The sequence below is a fragment of the Triturus cristatus genome, chromosome 4_1 (assembly GCF_964204655.1).
Source record: "Triturus cristatus chromosome 4_1, aTriCri1.1, whole genome shotgun sequence".
NCBI lineage: Eukaryota > Metazoa > Chordata > Amphibia > Caudata > Salamandridae > Triturus > Triturus cristatus.
Genome location: NC_140585.1, coordinates 317,135,711 through 317,155,214, shown reverse-complemented (window position 1 = coordinate 317,155,214; position 19,504 = coordinate 317,135,711). Strand labels below are relative to the sequence as shown.

Genomic DNA, 19,504 nt, shown 5'->3' with positions numbered 1-19,504 from the left:
CTCACCTTTTCAGGAAGCTGGGTTTCTGTTGCATTAAACTCCCCCCCCCCCCCCCCCCCCCCCCCCCACACACACACACACTTTTTGCTAGACTACTGATGCACTTTGACTTGATGTGCCCTGGGACCCACAATTTTGTGCCCTGCTTGTGAGCAGCCACCAACCGTAGGCCCTCTAGCCCCTGTTGGATAACATTGGGCCTCAGCACCCGCCTGCCCTAGTGCCCCTGAGGGTGTTTCAAGAGTGCATCCTTGACCTGGGAGGGAACCCTAGTTCTAACCCCAGAATACCAACTCCCACAAACATGTACTTACCTGCAAACCGACAACTTAATTTCCTCCCATAGGATTGCATTGACTGTTTTCCTTAAAGTGTGGAGTTGGTTTGTATGAAAACTGAAAAACTATAAATATAGAAAAACTGATTTGCTTAACTTTTCTCTAGGAAATGTTCCAGTGTGATATCTAGGCATATCACACTGAGTAGAAAAAGTAGCTTTGAAAAAAAAGTAATCTAAAAAGTAACATACAAAGTAATCTGTAAGTAACTGAAAATAAATGTCAAAACATTGGCTTACCTGTAATTCAAACTGCTTTTAAACCTGCATTCAACTGTAAAACATTGCATAACTTTTTGCAATGCATTTATTTCACTTACCTGCACCAGGCTTGGCATAGTTCTAGAAATAAAATAACTTAATGTTTTTGATTCAAACAAATTGGGCTGAGTTCAGTCTTTGAGTGTGTGTCATCATTTGCTGCCCCAGTGTGTACAACATATGCTTAATATCACCCTCTGATAAAGCCTTACTGCTCGCCCACACTACCACAAATCGAGAGAAAGGTGCTATCTACTTGTACCTCTGCCTACCTTTGGGGTTCCACTAGACTCCGTGCACACTATACCTCATTTTGGTATAGTATGTACAGAGCCCCAGCTTCCAACACTTGTGTAATGCTCTTTCTGGGGAATACTTTATTGAACCACAGATTCCTCACCACCTTCCCTCCTCACTCTTCTGTGGTGTGGATTTTTAGGTTTTAATAGGATGGTTCCGTGTTAGATTCTGCACACTGTCACGATTCCCAATCTATTACTGACACTTTGCAACCAAGGACGAGAATGCTTTGCTGTTAACTGGGTTTCCAGAGGTGGGGACTGTATAAGGTTCTGCTCTGTCAGTTCTTCAGGCAGGGCAAGGCCTCTGAGAAACTCAGGTGTGCCACCTATCTGCTTGTGGGAGAAATTGCTTGAATAAGTTTCTGGATCCAGTATAGCACGTGGGGGAAATCAAATGGTGAAGAATCTGCTATTAGAGTATTTGCCAGAAAGAATGTTACGCAGTTAAGGAACTTCCTCTTTTGAAAGTAGACATTTTTATTGATTTTAGAGATATTTCCTGCACTCATATTAGTTCTAGAGCACACAACTAGCGAAGGTTTTTTTTCCTACAGTGTGGTACCTCTGAGCCCTCATTCATTTTCACAGCAGGCTCAAAATGGATGGGGATTGTACTCTGTTGCTCAAGTTTAGGGTTCCTGTCTTACTTATCAGTTGTTCACGGGATAGACCATAGATTCACATCCTTATGTCTCCTGTACAACTATCTGCAAGAATGATGATTCTGAAATCCTGTGAAAACATTCAGTCACATCATGGTCCATAAATCTCATTGTAAGGAAGTGTCTAAAATTCAAACCTCCTCTTTCACTGCAGGGTAATTGTACATGGCACCTGGAGATGCTCTCATTCCTTAGGAAGCTGCACATGTATTTTTTAGTTAGTGGACTGAAAATTGCTTCCTTGCAGATACTTTTCCCTTTTCTGTTGAATGCAATCCTCTTTGCTGTTAAGTTTCCTGCCTTCTCTTTTTCTAGTCTCTCCACATCAGGCTGCTCATACAGCAGTCCTCTTTATATTTATTAGATCATTCACCCTTGGCTGCTAGACATTTGACACAGCTGACATGCACAATTAGTGAGTGTGTGGTGAATTGTGGTGAATACCTATCCAGTTAATTTCAGCTCCTTGTAAGATATCATTTCTCGTACGTCTTTAAAAAGCCATGTTTTAAAATGCAGAGTAGAGCTGGCCTTGTTCCTCAGAAAAAACTCTTATTTCACCCTGCATCAGAATAGTCTTGAGTTAATTATAGGGGACAGGGTTACAGACTCGGTGCCAATTGTTTCTAGGTTTAAGTGGTGGAATGCTGACCCTCAAACCCAATTGTGGGTCTCTCCTCTACTTGCGTAGTGATATACTGAGAAGGTCAAATATACAGCCGTATCTTGCCTTGCCCACTTGATGCCAGGCAGCTTCTTTCAGCTGGACTAGTATATAGCTAGGACTCAATGGTTTTGTTGCTGCACTTCTGCAGAAAGTAACTATTTGAGAGGCACTGTCTTAAGTTCAGCGTGGTTTCTCTGCTTAGGTTCCTTAAGGTAAACACAGATGCATGACAAGTAGTAAGTAAAGTTTAATGTATTAATCCAAGATTGCAATAAAAATCAAACACAGTATAAAGAAGCTTCTAAAATGATAGAATTCTAATATTAAGGCATACAAGCAGCCGATTTCAATGCATCTAAACTCCGGGAGTTCAATTTCAAGAATGAGCGTTATTGTTAGGTCTTAATTATTGCATTTAATGTCAAAATTTCCATAAAAAGTGTTTTCTTACATACAATTTATAAAATGCACTAGTGTCCTAAGAGAAATATTTAAATTTATATTCGTACTTTAAGAGCAGTTTGCATGCAACTTAAACCATACACAGTCTGCATAGTATTAACAATTTTAAAGATGCATGAATGGACTTTTTAAAGTTTTAACCAATAGCAGCACTGGCTTTGTTATTCATACCATTGAGCAAAACATTTTTGGCCTCTTCCTTCGATCTTACTTGGCCTACTGACTTTTCTTACCAGGTCCAATAAAGTGCTAATTTGCAAAAATGCGCAAGAACACAAACGTTCACAGGTTTTTAACAACAAATTAATTATCTCTAGATGAAAATCAGAAAATCTAAAAAAGTAATACAGCTATTTAAATTTCCTTTATATACATCAATATAGATCATACAATGAAACAGCTAGAGCTTTGTAGGCCAAATCTAGAAATGTTTTCAACATTATTATTGCACTATCTTCCCTAAACCAATACCTAACAGCTTCCACAGTTGATCTTATTTATTTCTTTGTTAAACATGGAGCATATGCATGACTAGTGTCTTATGCACCTGTGATTCAATAGAGTGCACCATGAAATAGCTTTCCCTCTTTGCTCCAAGTCCTGCAGTTTCTTTTGGCTGAAATAGCATTGGTTGATTTGACCATACCCCTTCCTTCTAATTTGCCTGCTTTGAGGATGTCTCCCAACTAGTACCCTGCAAAGGCAGACAGAGTTTGTCGAATAAATGTGTAAATAACGCATAGGTTGACTGTAGTCTCCCAAAGTCATCAGCCATGAAAAATCTAAGTTATCTCAGAAGTCTTTTCCTTCCACCCCAACAACCATGTCTGATAGGCAACTTCATAATTCCACTTACTTATCCATGTTTTTTCGAATGTCTTAAACAGAGAACTCAAATTCTCAAGTGCAGGTCTTGGCTAAAGGAGGTCCACCTCCACCTTTGACCTTGTTCCAGCGATCATGGCTCTTGAATGGTGTTCTCTCATGCACTTTGAGTTAGAAGTGGCCAGCAACTTCTGCTGCATATCCAAGAATACACACTGCTGTAAGTTGATAGGAGATATAACAGTTTTCACAATTGGAAGATTTCAGCATCATGTTCGAGCATTGCAGCAGATGCCACAATTAAGCCTTTTCAGTATATTGCCTAGACCAATTCTGAACACTTTCTGGCCGCATTATGTGTCATGTTTGAACCAGTTGCACATATCTGATCCCTGCAGAACAGACTGAATGCTAAGATCTGGTCCAGACCACCCCGCTTACACCTTCTTGTCTCCGGAGGCACTGAATAGACTTTAAGATTCAGACATTGATCACTTTGTGAGTGAGAGTAACCATTAGTACTTGAACCACTAGTACTTGATACAGCCACAAGGAGTTCATTTTCTCTTCTACTCTTCAGTGTGCTTTATCCCAGAACCCATTCCATCAAAAATGCTTAACAGCAATTAAAGTGTCTATAAGATAAGTTGGTATGCATCCTACCAAAAACACTTAGCTTAGTCTATAGTTGAGATGGCAGCTGGCATTGAAGGATTAGCTGCCTCTGCCCTCTTAGATCCTAAGTGGGCAACATAAATCTTTTCATATGGGTGGCAAAGTCCTGTAGTAGGCCATCACACATGCCAACATGATGAGGTACGAGCTTCATTTCAAGCCACTACTTAGTCATATATTATCCTCATTACATACCAAATTATCAGTGCAAACATCTCATTGATTCAGATGTACATTAAGAATGTTGTGCTCATTTTCAGAGTATGCACATGGTTTCAAGAGTGTGTTTAGTGGCTAAATGGCTGTTCTGTCTATATTTACTGAATGTGTACCTTCAGTGGGAGGGCCGTGGATAGACCTGAGTGGTGATCTGATATTAGAGTTCAGCATATTTTTCATGATTAAACTGCTTGATGACTTTTGCATCTAAATCTAGGTCTTTTTAACCTTTCAGACATGGTATTGCTTTGAAGTATCATGTGAACTGGCGATTACAAGACTTCTGAGAACATGCTGTTACCCTTGTGGGAGGTTGCTCATGTTCAGCAGATGTTTGTATGTGTTGTGTGACAAGGTATGAGAGAATTGTTTGAGAGCATGTCTTCACTTTGGTTATTACATGGTAGCAATCGTGGGGGAGAAAGTGTACTGCAGATGGACGTGTGTCCCTAGTGTATTTGTTGAGCAGTGGTGTTTGTCACTATACTAAGAATAGTTGATGTTACTTTGCCGTTCATTGGTGGTAATTCTGATTATCTACCGTCTGGCATTTTCAAGCAGTGTGTGAAGGAGTGTGCCCCTCCCTCTGTTGTATGGTTATCTGTTTACTATCACCACATTTGGAATGTGCTTCACCTGTGTTGCACTGCGTATGAGTGAGTGCTTAGGTTCAGCCTTGAGCTATCATATTTCAGGGTGTTGTCCCTGATAGGTATTACGTATTTGTGGTTTTTATTAAGGTGTAATGGTTTGTTTCCTATAATCTTTCCTGCCAACTAATCCATGGTGTGTTTAGATACTGTTGATAGCTGTGCGAGTAGGAATTATGATTTATGTCTCAACTTTCACATTGATCTGATGTGGGCTGATCTGCCGTTGTTCTTCGAATGGAGGTCCTGAGGCCGCTACTTGGTAGATCTGTGTCCATACTTCACATCACATTTCTTAGCCAGGGCCATGTATGTACCAAATGCAAAAATGTTTTATTACTTAGTTCTTTTGACTGGAGTGTTTTGTACTATTACTATATTAAGCCCACCTGGTATCCCTTTCTGACCTTTGACAGGTGTACCTCACAGATTTTCTGCTATGCAGTTGGATCTACTTTGAAGTACAAAAGACTGCTTTTTGGTTTGCCTTCAAACTGTTGTAAGAATCTGCTATGAAAGTCTTCAGAAAGAGTTTCAATAACACTTACTTGAACCTCATTTTTGGGTGCATCTGAGGGGAAGGAGTCTTTTGATAATGTTTGCTAAGTAACAGGTATTGCTGTAAAATGGTGGCTTATCATAGTGTACCTCTTACACTTTGGTTTATACTTCTCACATCTGTGGTGAGGTTGCTCCGGTTATGATCGTTTTCTGGGGTACTTTCTGGTAACTCCTGTTTGGCCACTTTAGGCTCTTTTCTTAAGATACGTAATTTAATTTTTCTGCTTTGTGTGTACACTTTTGAGTTACACCTTCTCGTCTTAACTCTCCTATAACTTTGCCAATGCTTTGTCTTGTTTCTAATTGCGCTCTCCTTTATAATTTGGCAGGTCCTTCCCCACACCACTGCTGCTTGGTCTTCTTCATTCTCTGATTCACTAAAAGTCCAATTAAAACTCCATAAGCCTTATTCCCAACTGGCCTCATAACCACCTATCATTTGTACTGTCAATATATATATTCCAGTTTCTTGTTTCCTGCTGTGCAGTATGCATTTGCTGTTCCCCATTTCCTTCTGTTGCACCATTTTTTGTTTCTTCTCAGGCATTTCCACTTTAGTCACTCTCAGTAATATAATATAGCCTACGTTGCTCTTGTTCAGGGTCATTGCTTAACCTTTTTGTAGATGGAATCGTAATTGTATTTGAGGAAGTGTTTTACGTATGGTATAGTGCCTTTAAGTAGCCTGCTTATGATAATTTTACGCAAGTAAAGCAAAGGTTGGCACTAACGATTAGTTCAACCAGTCATGCGAAGGACGGTTTACGTTGTGGTACTAGTGTGTAAAACGTGATTATTTAGCAGGCAAAGTCAAAGATTACTGTAGTATTGCTACAATTTCCCTTAATAATTATTGATCATGATTTTCTGCAGGTGGAATCTGGGTATGTGTGTGATGGAGATCACAAAACTATGGCTAAAGCAATTCGGGACAGGGTGTCTTTAATAAAACGCAAGCGAGAGCAGAGACAACTGGTGAGGGAAGAGCAAGAGAAGAGGAAACAAGAGGAAATCAATAAGCATCTGTTAGAGCAGCAGCCTTCTGGTCCTCCACAGTCTGTAACAAAACCAGCGCAACCAGTCCCATCCACCAGTACTGGCACAATACCTTCTACCTCTCCAGCGGTTTCATCTCAAGTAGAGCCTGAGGAGCCAGAAGCTGATCAACACCAACAGCTGCAATATCAGCAACCGAGCATATCTGTTACATGTGAGTACAGTGTGTATTTTGCATGTTTGGTAGTGCTTAAATAAGAATCATGTTCATGGTTCATGCAAACCTTCTATTAGGGTCTCACTGTTCAAGTACTTTTTTAAATCTTCAGCGGAGACCTTGATTTTGGGGGGTGGGAGGGAAAACAAAATGATAGACATACTTGACTGACCTACCTAGCAGGAGCCTTGATGATGATCAATATTATTCCGCATCAATTATTTGATAGCTGTCGTAAATGGGATGCCAAGTGAACTTGCGCCTTCATTCTTGCATGGTCTCTGTGCTCCTTTATTGTAGTTACTTTTCAGTTGCATGTAGTTGCATGTTGTTCCATTTTATGGTTTTAAGATTTGAAGGCTGATGGTGTTTTTTCAAAGAACCCTTTGAATTCATCTGAAGTTCCTTAGTTTTAATCGTTATACCCCTATAGAATGGTGCATCTTTCTAGGTAAATGGGCAGTATTTTTATAATATGTCCCTTAGCAGGTTAAAATATGCCTAATTTCTGCTACTCTGCCAACCTCCTTTAAGAAGAAGTCTGTTAAATAGTTTATGAAAATGCATAAATTACAGGTAGTCCTGTTTCTCATCTAATGCTTCTGACTAATGTTGACTGCCTATTTTGCTGTGTTTTTTTCCACTATAGTGGACAGTGGCAAGACTGCTATACTAATGACTATATTGGCCACTTCCCATATTGATCTGCTAGGTAGGAATACCTTACTTGATACCCAGGGCGTTGTTATGCTCCACCCAGATTCTGCTCCTCCATTTTTGCGGTTGTGTGGACTGTTTATTGACTTACTTAAACACTGGGGATAATCGTTTTGTTGGCCTTCTATTTGTTTATTTTTACAGGGCCGATCAGTTTCTATGCCACCTGTAGTAAGAAAGATAGTGGAGTGATGTTGGCAGGTCATTTAGATGTTTCAAACCGGACCAAGTAACTAAAGACACCAAATATGGAATGTATGTAATATATACGGGCACATTGGATTGAAAAAACCCGCTACATTGGTGGTCTCCTTTGTGCACAACTTCCACCAAAAAAGCGTCTTGTTTTCTTTGATAGATTTAACCAAAGGAAAGATGAAAAGGTAACAATATTTCTCTTCTAGGGGATCCTCATCAATAGTCATAAGCACTAGAATATTCCCGCCCATGCACGGGACCCTGGAAACGCAATTGTATATGTGAAGAAATATATATATATATATATATATATATATATATATATATATATATATATATATATATATATATATATATATATATATATAAGCCAGTTGGGACATCACTTGATGTTGGGAGTAATGCTGTCACTGTACAGACACTCTGTGTGGACTACACTTACCAGCATGCATCTGCTCGGCGAGGTGTGAGCGCGAGGGGCTAGCACACCTTCCATTGGAGGAGGAGCGCGATGTCATCAAAATGGGAGCGGTCTAAATTCACAGCTGCATCTCGTTTAATCCCCTGAGAGCGCGGAGTTCATGGAACCGGCACTGAATAGAGCCATTGGAGGCTTGAAACGCGTCTGCCTGAGCGTTTCAGGGACTAACAGCACCACGCGCTTTTTAATCAATAAAGCTACTTGTCAGTTACCCCGGAGTTGTATCGTGCCTTTCCTTTTCTGGGAGCAGGCGTTGATATATATATATATATTTTTTTTTTTTTAAAGCACAATGTGATTGCAGGGACCGATTCAGGGAGAGAGGGCATTCTGAACCTATACTCTCTAGAGCAGTGCTGAAAGTTCATAACATAACCAGAATTATGGCACTGGCACCAAAAGCAACCCCAGTACACGAGCCAATAGTTGGCACCACTGAGGATACACGGATTATACTAACATTTAGTGCACAACATAAATCTGTGCGCAAAATTATTAACAACAATTGGTCATTAATCCGTGCTGACCCAGTGCTAGGTAATTAACTATCGAAGAAACCCAAGATTGCTTTTAGGAAAGCACGCTCAATGAGCAATTTGCTGGTGAGCAGCAGTCCTGAACTAAGTCAGTCTAAATCCTGGTTAACAGCAAGAAAAGGGTTTTTTCGCTGCAATTCTTGCAAAGCATGCAGACATGGAGTGAACTGTAGAACATATTTGACTCCATTCCTTCCAGAACCTGTCCCAATCTCCAAATATCTCAACTGTAGGACGGATTTTGCGGTGTATGTGCTGGAGTGCTCCTGTGGCCTGCGGTACGTTGGTAGTACCAAACTGCAGGTTACTAAGCGGGTACTCCAGCACATGCGTGCAATTACCAATAAGGACTTGACTTACCCGGTGGCACGCCACTTTAAGGAGCACCACGCCAGCAAACTGGAGGCTTTCAGTTACTGGGTGGTGGACTCAATTCCCACGTTGAGGAGGGGAGGCAACCGGGAGGTCGCACTCAGGAGATTGGAAACCGAGTATATTCTTGAGTTGGATAGCAAGAGTCCCCGAGGATTGAATTCGAGCGAGGACTTTTACACTCATTTATAGACTGGTTACTTATTACTCAAACTTTGTGTGCAGGATCATAGAACTTTAACAAGTTCTAGTTATATGCTGCTATTTCCCTGTTTTGTAAGTAACACTAAATTTTAACACAGTTTTTTACACACACTTTTTGCACATAGGGTTTGTCTTTAAATTTTATTTTTAATTAAATTGTACTGTATATTTATTAACAATAGATGTCACGGATGTGACCGCCAGTTATGGATATGCACACTTGCACGAATTTGCACAGTCACTTTATTACAGCAAGGGTTTCAATAGAAGGGCCCCGTGTGGGCCGTATTACGAAAAAAGCAACCTGTCTTGTTTACATAATCTAATTGGGAAGAACTACTTTCTTCTCTTTATTTTTGAATGGAAATTTTGAAAAACAATTATTATGGTGATATTAAATTGCATTATGCAGATCAATAGGTTAAATCTAACGACCTATACGCCATATATGTTTTTACATTGAGCATTTGTTTATTTATATAAATGTTTTAAACAAAATTTCCCCGTTTCTAATAATGCAACTGTAAACAGTATTAAGCTGGAAATACAATGTATTTATACAGTAATTACAAATGTGTGGGGTAGAGCTCTGTGAAGACAGACTAGCATTGAACATGTTGCGTGATTGTCTATTTCTATGATTTATTCCTTGTTGCACATGTGACTCACCCAAGCGAATATAATTGGTAAACCCGTTGTGTTGCGCATCATGTGACCAAGGCCTGTGACGGGCTGAAACGCGTAATGGCGGCGGTTGTGTCTTTTATATTTAAATAAATTATTGGATTCTTTCACCGCACCTTGGGTCTGCTTCCGTTTTTTTTTAGGACGCCTCTTCAGCTTGTGAGACGGAGTTTTCTTATATATGGTCCAGTCGAAGGCCGAGTGCCGAAACGCGTCGACCGTCTCTTGTGAGTGTTTACTCATGTTTATTTGAAAATAAACACTAATCGAGTGTTACCTGTGGTGCTGTGTTTCTTGATGCGAGGAACCTCCGGACTCGAGGGTGAAGCTAGAGATGTTTCATATGTGTGTATGTGTGTGTGTGTGTGTGTGTGTGTGTGTGTATATATATATATATATATATATATATATATATATATATACACACACAGCCTTCCATACGCTGAGTAATGCTGTAAGGACTCCCTTGTATATTATAAATAATACCCTAAAAACAGGGAAAAACAAACGGCAAAGTATGTTTGAAAACTGTTTTAGTGCTTAGCAGTTAGGACAATTTCTCAGATAGGACTGAAAGCATTGACAGCTCACAGGCTGCAATGTAGAAACATAGCATAGAAAAGCTAACCCTTAGCAACATAGAAATAAACTGGCACCGAGCCTTTAAGGCAGCCATGACTCCTAGCTTCCCATCATACCTCAGGGGTGACAGTTAGGTCAGTTGTTCTTTCCGGCTCGGTTACACAGCTCTACCGTTTCTGACTTTTTTGTCAGAAATCTCCAGTTTTTGGGAAAATCGCTTCTTACTTCGACTTATAACAACTTTAGAAGTAAGGTGCTGCCTTTTTTTGGCAGAATTTGGCATTTTTTCCACTCAGAAATACCATCTCTTTTTGACCCCTGCCCTTCCTGTGGAAAAAAGGCCAGGACAGACTCTCATGCAGTCTGTATACTTTGTCTTCCGAAGGATCATGTCCCCCAGACTTGTCCTCATTGCCAGTCTTTATCAAAAAGAACATTGAAAGGCAGAGAAAGAATCCGTCTCTATGGACTGGCGGAAAAGGATGGAACATCTTCCAGAGGCAGGTCACCGGTGAGAAAGGGCTCTAAGAGCCAGATCCTCTTCCAGAAGCAAGACTCCACTCTGCTCTTCAGCGTCTGGCTCGGCGCTGAAAAACCTTCCACCGGTAGGACATACTTCCATGTCATATGTCAAAATTTTTTGTAAAGCGCATAAATCACCAAAGGTCTCAGGGCGCTAGCAACCAAGACAAAGAAACCGGGGAATGACTGAGAATGCTCATATATCAAAATTTATTGGGAAAAAAGCCAGGTCTTCAACTTTCTATGAAAGAGTAGATGGTCCGTTATAGAGAGCAGATCCAATGGAAGTTTATTCCATAGCAAAGGAGCTAAGTATGAAAAGGATCGACCTCCATTACGGACTGTCCGAATGCGAGGTTGGACAAGAAAAAATCTGTGCCTGGACCGCAAAAAGCGTCCTGGAACATACCATTGAAGTTTTTTCGCCAGATATAATGGACCGGTGCCATGCATTATCTTATGCGTGAGACTTAAGATTTTAAAACGCCCACTTTGGCGAACCAAGAGCCAGTGCAAGGTTTTTAGGGTGGGGGCAGAGGGAGTGCGGGAGGGGAGATTCAGGACAAGTCTGGTGGCCGTGTTCTGGAGGATTTGAAGTTTGGAGAGTAAATCCTGGTTGAGTGCAGTGAACAGGGCATTACCATAGTCCAGGCGACTGATAATAAGACCCTGGACCAAAGGTTTCCTTGCTTCTATGGGTAGCCATTTAAAGATCTTGCGTAGCAAAACAAGTCCCAAGCACTTGGTTTATATGGGTCTTCAAGGACAGAGAGTTATCAATTGTGATGCCCAGATTGCGAACTGCTAGCTTGGGCGAGGGACAGGTGCCCAGCTCTGATGGCCACCAGGCACAGGTCCAGAGCTGTTCGGCTTTCCCAAATAGAATAACCTCCGTCTTCCCACCGTTCAATTGGAGCATATTTAAGTTCATCCAGTCATTGATCCGGATTAGGCAGCTCTTAAAGCGGGTTTGAACGTCAGATTGGTCAGGGTCACAAGTCACTAGCAGCTGGGTATCATCGGCATACAATAGTGTGTCAAAACCATAAGACCTGATGATATCGGCTAGAGGTGTTAAATAAACGTTAAACAGCATGGGGCTGAGAATAGAGCCCTGCGGGACCCCCACTGTTACTGGGTATGAACAGGAGACGATCCCGTCCACGGAAACCGTAGTGAAACTGTCTGCCAGATAACTCTCGAACCAGTCCAAGGCCCTCCCTCTGACACCGATCTCCCACAGACGATGTTTGAGAATACTGTGGGAGATGGTGTCGAATGCTGCAGACAGATCCAAAAGGACCAGGATTGCAGATTCTCGACGGTCCAAGACTAGCCTGATGTTGTCCACTACTTCAATGACTGCGGTCTCCGTGCTATGGGCCGCACGGAAGCCGGATTGGGAGAGATCGAGGAGCTTATGGGTTTCAAGATGGGCCGTGAGATGTTTGTTGACTAAAAACTCCAATACCTTCCCAAAATAGGGAAGCAAAGAGATAGGGCGGTAATTTGCAGGCACGCTAGGGTCGGCTAGGGGTTTTTTAAGGATAGGCTTAACCTGTGCTAGTTTCCACCTTCGCGGGAACGTGGCGTGGTTAAATGACAGATTAAAAACAGTGGTTAGGATATCCACAAATAGTGGTAACATTTTAGCACAGGAACGGGGGGAAAGGGATCGGCTGGAGAGCCAGACTTGATCCTTCCTAAACTTTCGCTGACTTCAGTTTTTGTTATGGGTTCAAACTCTGTTAATAAGGGGGCATTATTTAATTCTAACGGAGGACTGAATTCACTCACGTCCATAAGAAGACCATTGACGGCGGGCTCGCCATCGAAATAACACCGGCATTCAGGTGCGTTGCTTCATTCGCCGTCGTCAACTCGGCAACGATCGGGGTCGAGGAATCGTGATCCCCCGCCGTCGTCAACCCGGCGAAGATCTGCATCGAGGAGCAGGAGTCCTCTGCCGTCGTCAACCCGGCGACGATCGGTGTCGAGGAACAAAAGCCCTCTGCCGTCGTCAACCAGGCGACGATCGGCGTCGAGGCACGAAAGCCCTCTGCCGCCGTCAACCAGGCGACCATCGGCGTCTAGGTACAACAGCCCTCCGCTGTCGTCATCTCGGCGACCATCGGCGTCGAGGAATAAAAGCCCTCCGCTGTCGTCATCTCGGCGACGATCGGCGTCTAGGAGTGGAAGCCCTCCGCCGTTGTCTGCTCGACGACGAGAGATGTCGAGGCACAGAGGTACTTCAACGTCGTCAGCAAGGCGTTCGGCGTCGAAGAATAGAGTATCTATTTCGCTGATTCAATCGACGTCGAGGCCTGATATAGCAGCTGGCCGAAGTTCGACGTCGAGAAGGACATCTCATTCGCTGTCGAGGGAGGCTCCGTCAGAGCAGGTCATACGCTCGACTTAGAGACCTGCATCAGTGAGGTCTAGAGAGGGCTCTGTAGTGTTGGTGACGGAATCAGTTTCACGGCACTTGTCCTATCACTCCTCGAGACGTCATTCACCGGAGCATTTATCCTCTACATCTCAAGAGCGACATTCTGATAGGTCGCTACGAAGGTCTCCTTCGCAGCCCAGGGGTGCTTCCCTTTCTGTTCTTTTGTCTCCGAGATGGCTTCTTCCGGCCCATCACTGGAGTAAAAACCCTACAGGAGCAGCAAGGCGAGAGGAGGAGTACACCAGTCCTCTCCACAGGTCACTGCAAAGATTGGTGCAAGAGGTAGATAAGTCCCCATCGACCAGACGTAGGGACCGCGCAGGCAGGTCACGGGAGCGCAGACCTTCTGGTTCTCAGAACAAGAGGAGAAGATCCCCTACATGGTCTTTCTCCTCTATTCGTTCATCTAAGAGAGACTACTCTCCCACTCTGTCGGATAGCCCTCAATCGAGGGTATCTCCAATCGACGACATCAATACTTACCATGATGTTCTTCAGAGGGGAGCACAGAAGTTAAACATCGAGATGTCGAATCCTCCAGTCGCTACAACGGTTATTTTTGAGACACTCCATCAGAGATCAGCATCTTGACCTTTGCTCCCTCTGGTTCCTGGTCTTTTGGAACCTGTGATGGACATTTTTCTTACTCCATCTTCAATTAAAGCTGCACCGGCTAGAATACAAAAGAAATACAAGCCGGCAGAGTCAGACTCTCCTTGATTGAAATCAGAACTACCTGCGGACTCTGAGATCGTTGCGACGGCAAGAAAAACGCATGCATTAATGGCATCTTCGTCAGTCCCACTGGATAGGGAAAGTAGATCCCAAGATTCCTGGGGGGCCGAAGGTTTGCGGATCGGCAGCATCGTCTCTGAAAGCGTCTAGCACAGCAGCTTTATTAGGCCGCTATGACAGGGCTTTATGGGACTCCTTAGACCGTTTCAAGGAAAAGCTTCCGAAAGAGGTCTGAAGGGACTTTGAAGAAGTGATCACGGAAGGATCCCTCGTAGCCAATCAAATCATTAGCACAGCATCGGATGGTGCTACGCTGTCGGCACATTCCTATGCGCATGGGATTTGTGCTAGAAGATCTGCTTGGTTGAGGTTAATGGCACATTAACCAGATGCACAACAACGGATCCTTAATCTGCCCTTCTCTGGCTCCTCTCTATTTGGCTCCTACACTGATGAAGAGATGGCAATGATGAAAGCCAAGTTAGACACTCTCAAGGCTGTGGGATTGGAAAAGAAAAAATAATTCAAGCGACGATACAGGCCACCACCGCAAGAGCTACCACCAGAGGGTTCAAACCCCTCAGTGGTCGCAAAACAAGAACCAAGGCAAGTCGCAGTTCCATGGCCGAAAATCAAACGGGGGTAGAGGAGGTCATCAGCAACAATCTTCCAACACGGCCAGATAGGCAGGGAAGCAATGAACATGAGCTTCCTCTAGCACCGTTGCCCACTCCAGTGGAAGGAAGTGTTTCAAATCATCTGAGAGAGTGGTACAACATAACAAAAGATCGGTGGGTGCTCAATGGATACGCACTACGATTTTGTGTGCCTCCAAAGAACATTCCTCCAAAAAGATCTCGTCCTCACCAGCTGAAGTTGCTTCGTCAGGAAGTGGCAACCCTTCTGCGAAAAAAGGCCATAGAAGAGGTACCTCCTCCTCAACGAGGGAAGGGAGTATATTACAGGTACTTCCTTGTGCTGAAAAAAGATCAAAAGCACAAATTCAGACCTATCCTGGACCTTCGATCACTGAACAAAGTCATCTTGAAGGAGAAGTTTCGCATGTTGGCGCTTCATCAAATATGTCCACATCTAAAAAACAGAAGATTGGATGTGTTAGATGGATCTCCAAGATGCGTACTTCCACATACCAATCGTTCTACATCATCGCAAGTACCTACGATTCGTGATCAGCAACAAACATTAGCAGTTCAAAGTCTTGCCCTTCGGACTGAAATCTGCCCCACAGGTCTTTACCAAGTGCATGGCAGTGGTGGCGGCAGCCCTGCATCGAAAAGATCTGTTTGTTTACCCATATTTAGACAATTGGCTGTTGAAAGGGCCATCCCCTCGAACGGTAAAGAAGAATTTTCAAGTTTGTTTGAGTCTGCTCCAACGATTGGGCCTCCATGTGAACATGGAAAAGTCAGTTCACCGGCCTACTCAGACGATCCATTATTTGGGCTCCACTCTAAATTCAAACATAGGAAGAGTATTTCCTTCGGAGGAGAGACTTTTTTCGATGAAGCAGAAATGCGATGTTCTCCTCCATGGAGCTCAACCAATGGTCCGGCAAGTAGCATCTCTACTAGGGTTGATGGTTTCTTGCATCTTTCTCATTCCCAACGCTAGGCTGAGACCTTTGCAGCAGGATCTGGAGGACAAGTGGGACCAAGCATCAGGTCACTGGGAAGGCTGGATTGTGCTATCTCAAGAGGCAAAGTCGTCCATTCTTTGGTGGACTCGACCGAAGAATCTCTTGGTGGGAGTTCCCTTCCATCAACCAGTTCCGGCACAGTCCCTTGTCATGGATGCATCCCTGCAAGTATGGGGGGGCTCACATGGATTGCCTACAGATGCAGGGCCGGTGGTCCAACAAGGAGCAGTCCTACCATGAATGAATGAATGAAATTAGATTTGTATAGCGCTTAGCTACCCTGAGGCCTCCTAGCGCTTTGTGGAGCGGAGAGACTGAAAGGCGGGTCCTGCTTGTGTGCCGTGATAAAGAGATGTGTTTTGAGCAGTTTCCGGAAGATCAAGAGATTAGATTCTCCTCGGAGAGTGGGGGGGAGGGCATTCCAAAGGTTGGAGGCATTCAGAGAGAAAGAACGTCCACCCCACCTAGATCTTCGCACTTTCAGTGGAGTGGCAAGAGAAGCAGAACTGGAACGAAGACTCCTAGAGGGTTGATAGGGGGTAACCAAAGACTGAATAATGTGTGGGCCAGATTTCCAAATAGCTTTGTGGGCCAGGCACATAGCCTTGAAATGGATCCTGGCCTGGATAGGCAGCCAGTGAAGATTCCTCAGAGCAGGTTGCGCTGTTTGTCTCCGGGGAATCTGGAGCAGTTGGCGAGCCGCACAATTTTGGATTACTTGTAGTCTATGGAGTGTGGACTGAGGGGCTCCCAGGTATAGTGCGTTGACGTAGTCAACGCGGGACAATATGAGGGCCTGTACCATAATCCTCCTTGCCTGAAAAGGGAGCAGAGGAAGAATTTTCCTGAGCATCCTCATTAGGCCAAAATACGTAGCAGAGAGCTTGGTAGCCTGATGTTTGAAGCAGAGGGAGCTGTCGAGCCACATGCCAAGGCTCTTAATCTGCTGCTTTGGGATGGCATGGGGCCAAGACAAGTTGGCCAAATGAGTGCCAAGGCGGGTGATGGAATTTTACCAAAGAACATCAGTTCAGTCTTGTCCCCATTTAGCTTGAGGTGGGAGCGGTCCATCCATTCCGCTACCGCCTCTAGGCAAACACCTAGAGCGCAGGATGATCCCTCCGGGTGGTTTAGTGCCACCACCAGTTGGGTGTCATCTGCGTAGGTAATGATTTTTATGCTGAATGGAAGGACTATCTCAGCCAATGGGGCCATATAGGTGTTGAAAAGCGCGGGGCTCAGGGAAGATCCCCGTGGGACCCCACAGCTGAGCGGCCATCGATTGGATGTGGCAGTTCCCTCAAAGACTTGGAAGAATCGATCCTTTTGGGAAGGACTGAAACCAGGTGAGTGCCATATTTTCCACTCCCAGATTTTTCAGCCGCTCGAGCAGGATGTTATGTTCAACAGTGTCAAAGGCGGCACTGAGGTCTAAAAGAATGATAGCTGCCGAGCCGCCCTGGTCCAGAAGTCTTCTAGCTTCCTCAGTTACCGCCAGAAGGGCCGTCTCTGTCCCTAGCTGAGGGCGGAACTCTGTTTGAGAGACATGAAGCAGTTTGTTGGATTCCATATAACCATATAAACATGTTAGAGCTGCGAGCAGTCCACCTTGCTCTAAAAGCTTTACAGCCTTCGATCAAATCCAACTTGATTCTGGTAGACAACAGGACCGCCATGTATTACCTCAACAAACAGGGTGGTACATGCTCTCACCCACTCTCCCTTGAAGCTCAAGCAATTTGGCACTGGCTTCTGGCCCGAGATCTCTACATCACAGCAGTGTACCTTCCAGGGGAGCAAAACGTGCGAGCAGACGCACTCAGTCAGCACTTCGAGGATTAGCCAGACTGGGTGCTAAACGACGAGGTGGTGGTGGACGTTTTTCAGCAGTGGGGTCAACCTTCTGTTTGCAGACGACCAAAACAAAAAATGTCTCGCCTTTGCGTCCAGGTACTACCGTCCAGGGACGAGGGGGAATGAGCTTTTGATGGACTGGTCCGGAACATTTGCTTACGCCTTTCCTCCCCTGCCTCTCATCCCGAAGGTGGTGTCCAAGCTCATCCGATCAGACATGACGATCTTGATAGCTCCAGACTGGCCTTGTCAGTGGTGGTATCCAGACCTATTGCAGATGTCGGTTCTGCCCCACAAGAGGCTGCCTTATAGATCGGACCTTCTGACCAAGATGGACGGGAAGATTCTCCATCCCAACCTTCCCTTTTTGAACTTGGCAGCATGGCTCCTGAGGTCCTGCAATATGGACACTTGAATCTACCTCAGGACTGTATGCACATCCTGAAAGAGGCAAAGAGACCATCCACGAGGGCGTCCTACACCTTTAAGTGGAAGAGATTTTCCTTGTCGTGTGCACGTAATCATTTAAATCCTACAGCGGGGCAGGAAGAGGTAATTCTTCCTTACCTCCTTTACTTCGCCAAGGCAGGTTTGAAGTACTCGTCGATTAGAGTGCACTTGGCTGCCATCACGGCCTACAGAAGGTCCCCCAACCAACCTTCCTTTTTTTAACTGCAGGTGGTCAAGGATTTCCTACAAGGTTTGAAGAAGGTGTATCTCCCTGTTCGACCTCCTTCTCCTCCTCCTTGGGATTTGAATCTAGTCCTTTCCAGATTGATGGGTCCTCCTTTTGAGCCCATTCATAAGGCCACGCTGCAGCACTTAACATGGAAGGCCGCTTTTCCAGTGGCAATAACATCAGCGCACAGAGTAAGCGAGATCCAAGCGCTATGTGCCAAGGAACCATATACTGTATTTCACCATAACAGGGTGGTGTTAAGAACTCATCCTTCCTTTTTGCCAAAGGTTGTTTCTTGTTTTCATGTTAACCAAACGATTTCTCTCCCTTCCTTCTTTCCCAATCCGGCTTCTCCTGCGGAAAGGTCTCTCCACTCCTTAGACCTTAAGAGGGTGCTCAAGTTCTATTCGGAGGGAATGAAGGCCATAAGGCAATCAGACCAATTGTTTTTAAATTATGGTGCCATGAGGACGGGCTTTCCAGCTTCCAAACGGACCATTTCAAGATGGATAGTGTTCTGTATTAGATTGGCTTACCAGTTGGCAAACAAACACCTATTGTTTTCTCCTAAAGCACATTCCACTAGGGGGAAAGCGGCTAAAGTAGCTTTCTTGCATGACGTGCCTATGGCGGAGATTTGCAAGGCAGCAACCTGGAAAACTGTGCACACGTTCACGAGGCATTACTGTCTTGAATTCGACTCCAGGGCAGATACCCAAGTAGGCCAAGCCCCCTTGAGGAATCTGTTCAGATAAGATATCTGTGTGTTCAAGTTTGATTATCTGAGCTTGATTGATAGTTCCTTTTTCTTTTGCCCGCAGGTGGAAGGGATGGCGCTTGCTATTCTATTGCTTATGACTATTGATGAGGATCCCCTGGAAGAGAAGGATTTGTTACTTACCTGTAATCCTAGTTGTCTTCCAGGGGTATCCTCATCAAAGTCATAAGCAACCCTCCCGCCTCCCCGGGCAAAGGAACGTTTAAAATGTCAACTCTTTGT

At 44.2% G+C, this 19,504-nt stretch overlaps 1 protein-coding gene across 10 annotated transcripts in view; it reads left to right on the top strand.

Moving 5' to 3' along the window:
- Window positions 1–19,504, top strand: part of WNK1 (WNK lysine deficient protein kinase 1) — a 1,135,119-nt gene that overhangs the window by 544,931 nt on the left and 570,684 nt on the right. For all 10 annotated transcript variants that reach the window (XM_085652258.1, XM_085652261.1, XM_085652257.1 and 7 more), the window contains one exon: window positions 6,495–6,831. In XM_085652258.1, coding sequence (XP_085508384.1) covers window positions 6,495–6,831 — 337 coding nt within the window. The remainder of the gene's footprint in view (window positions 1–6,494; window positions 6,832–19,504) is intronic.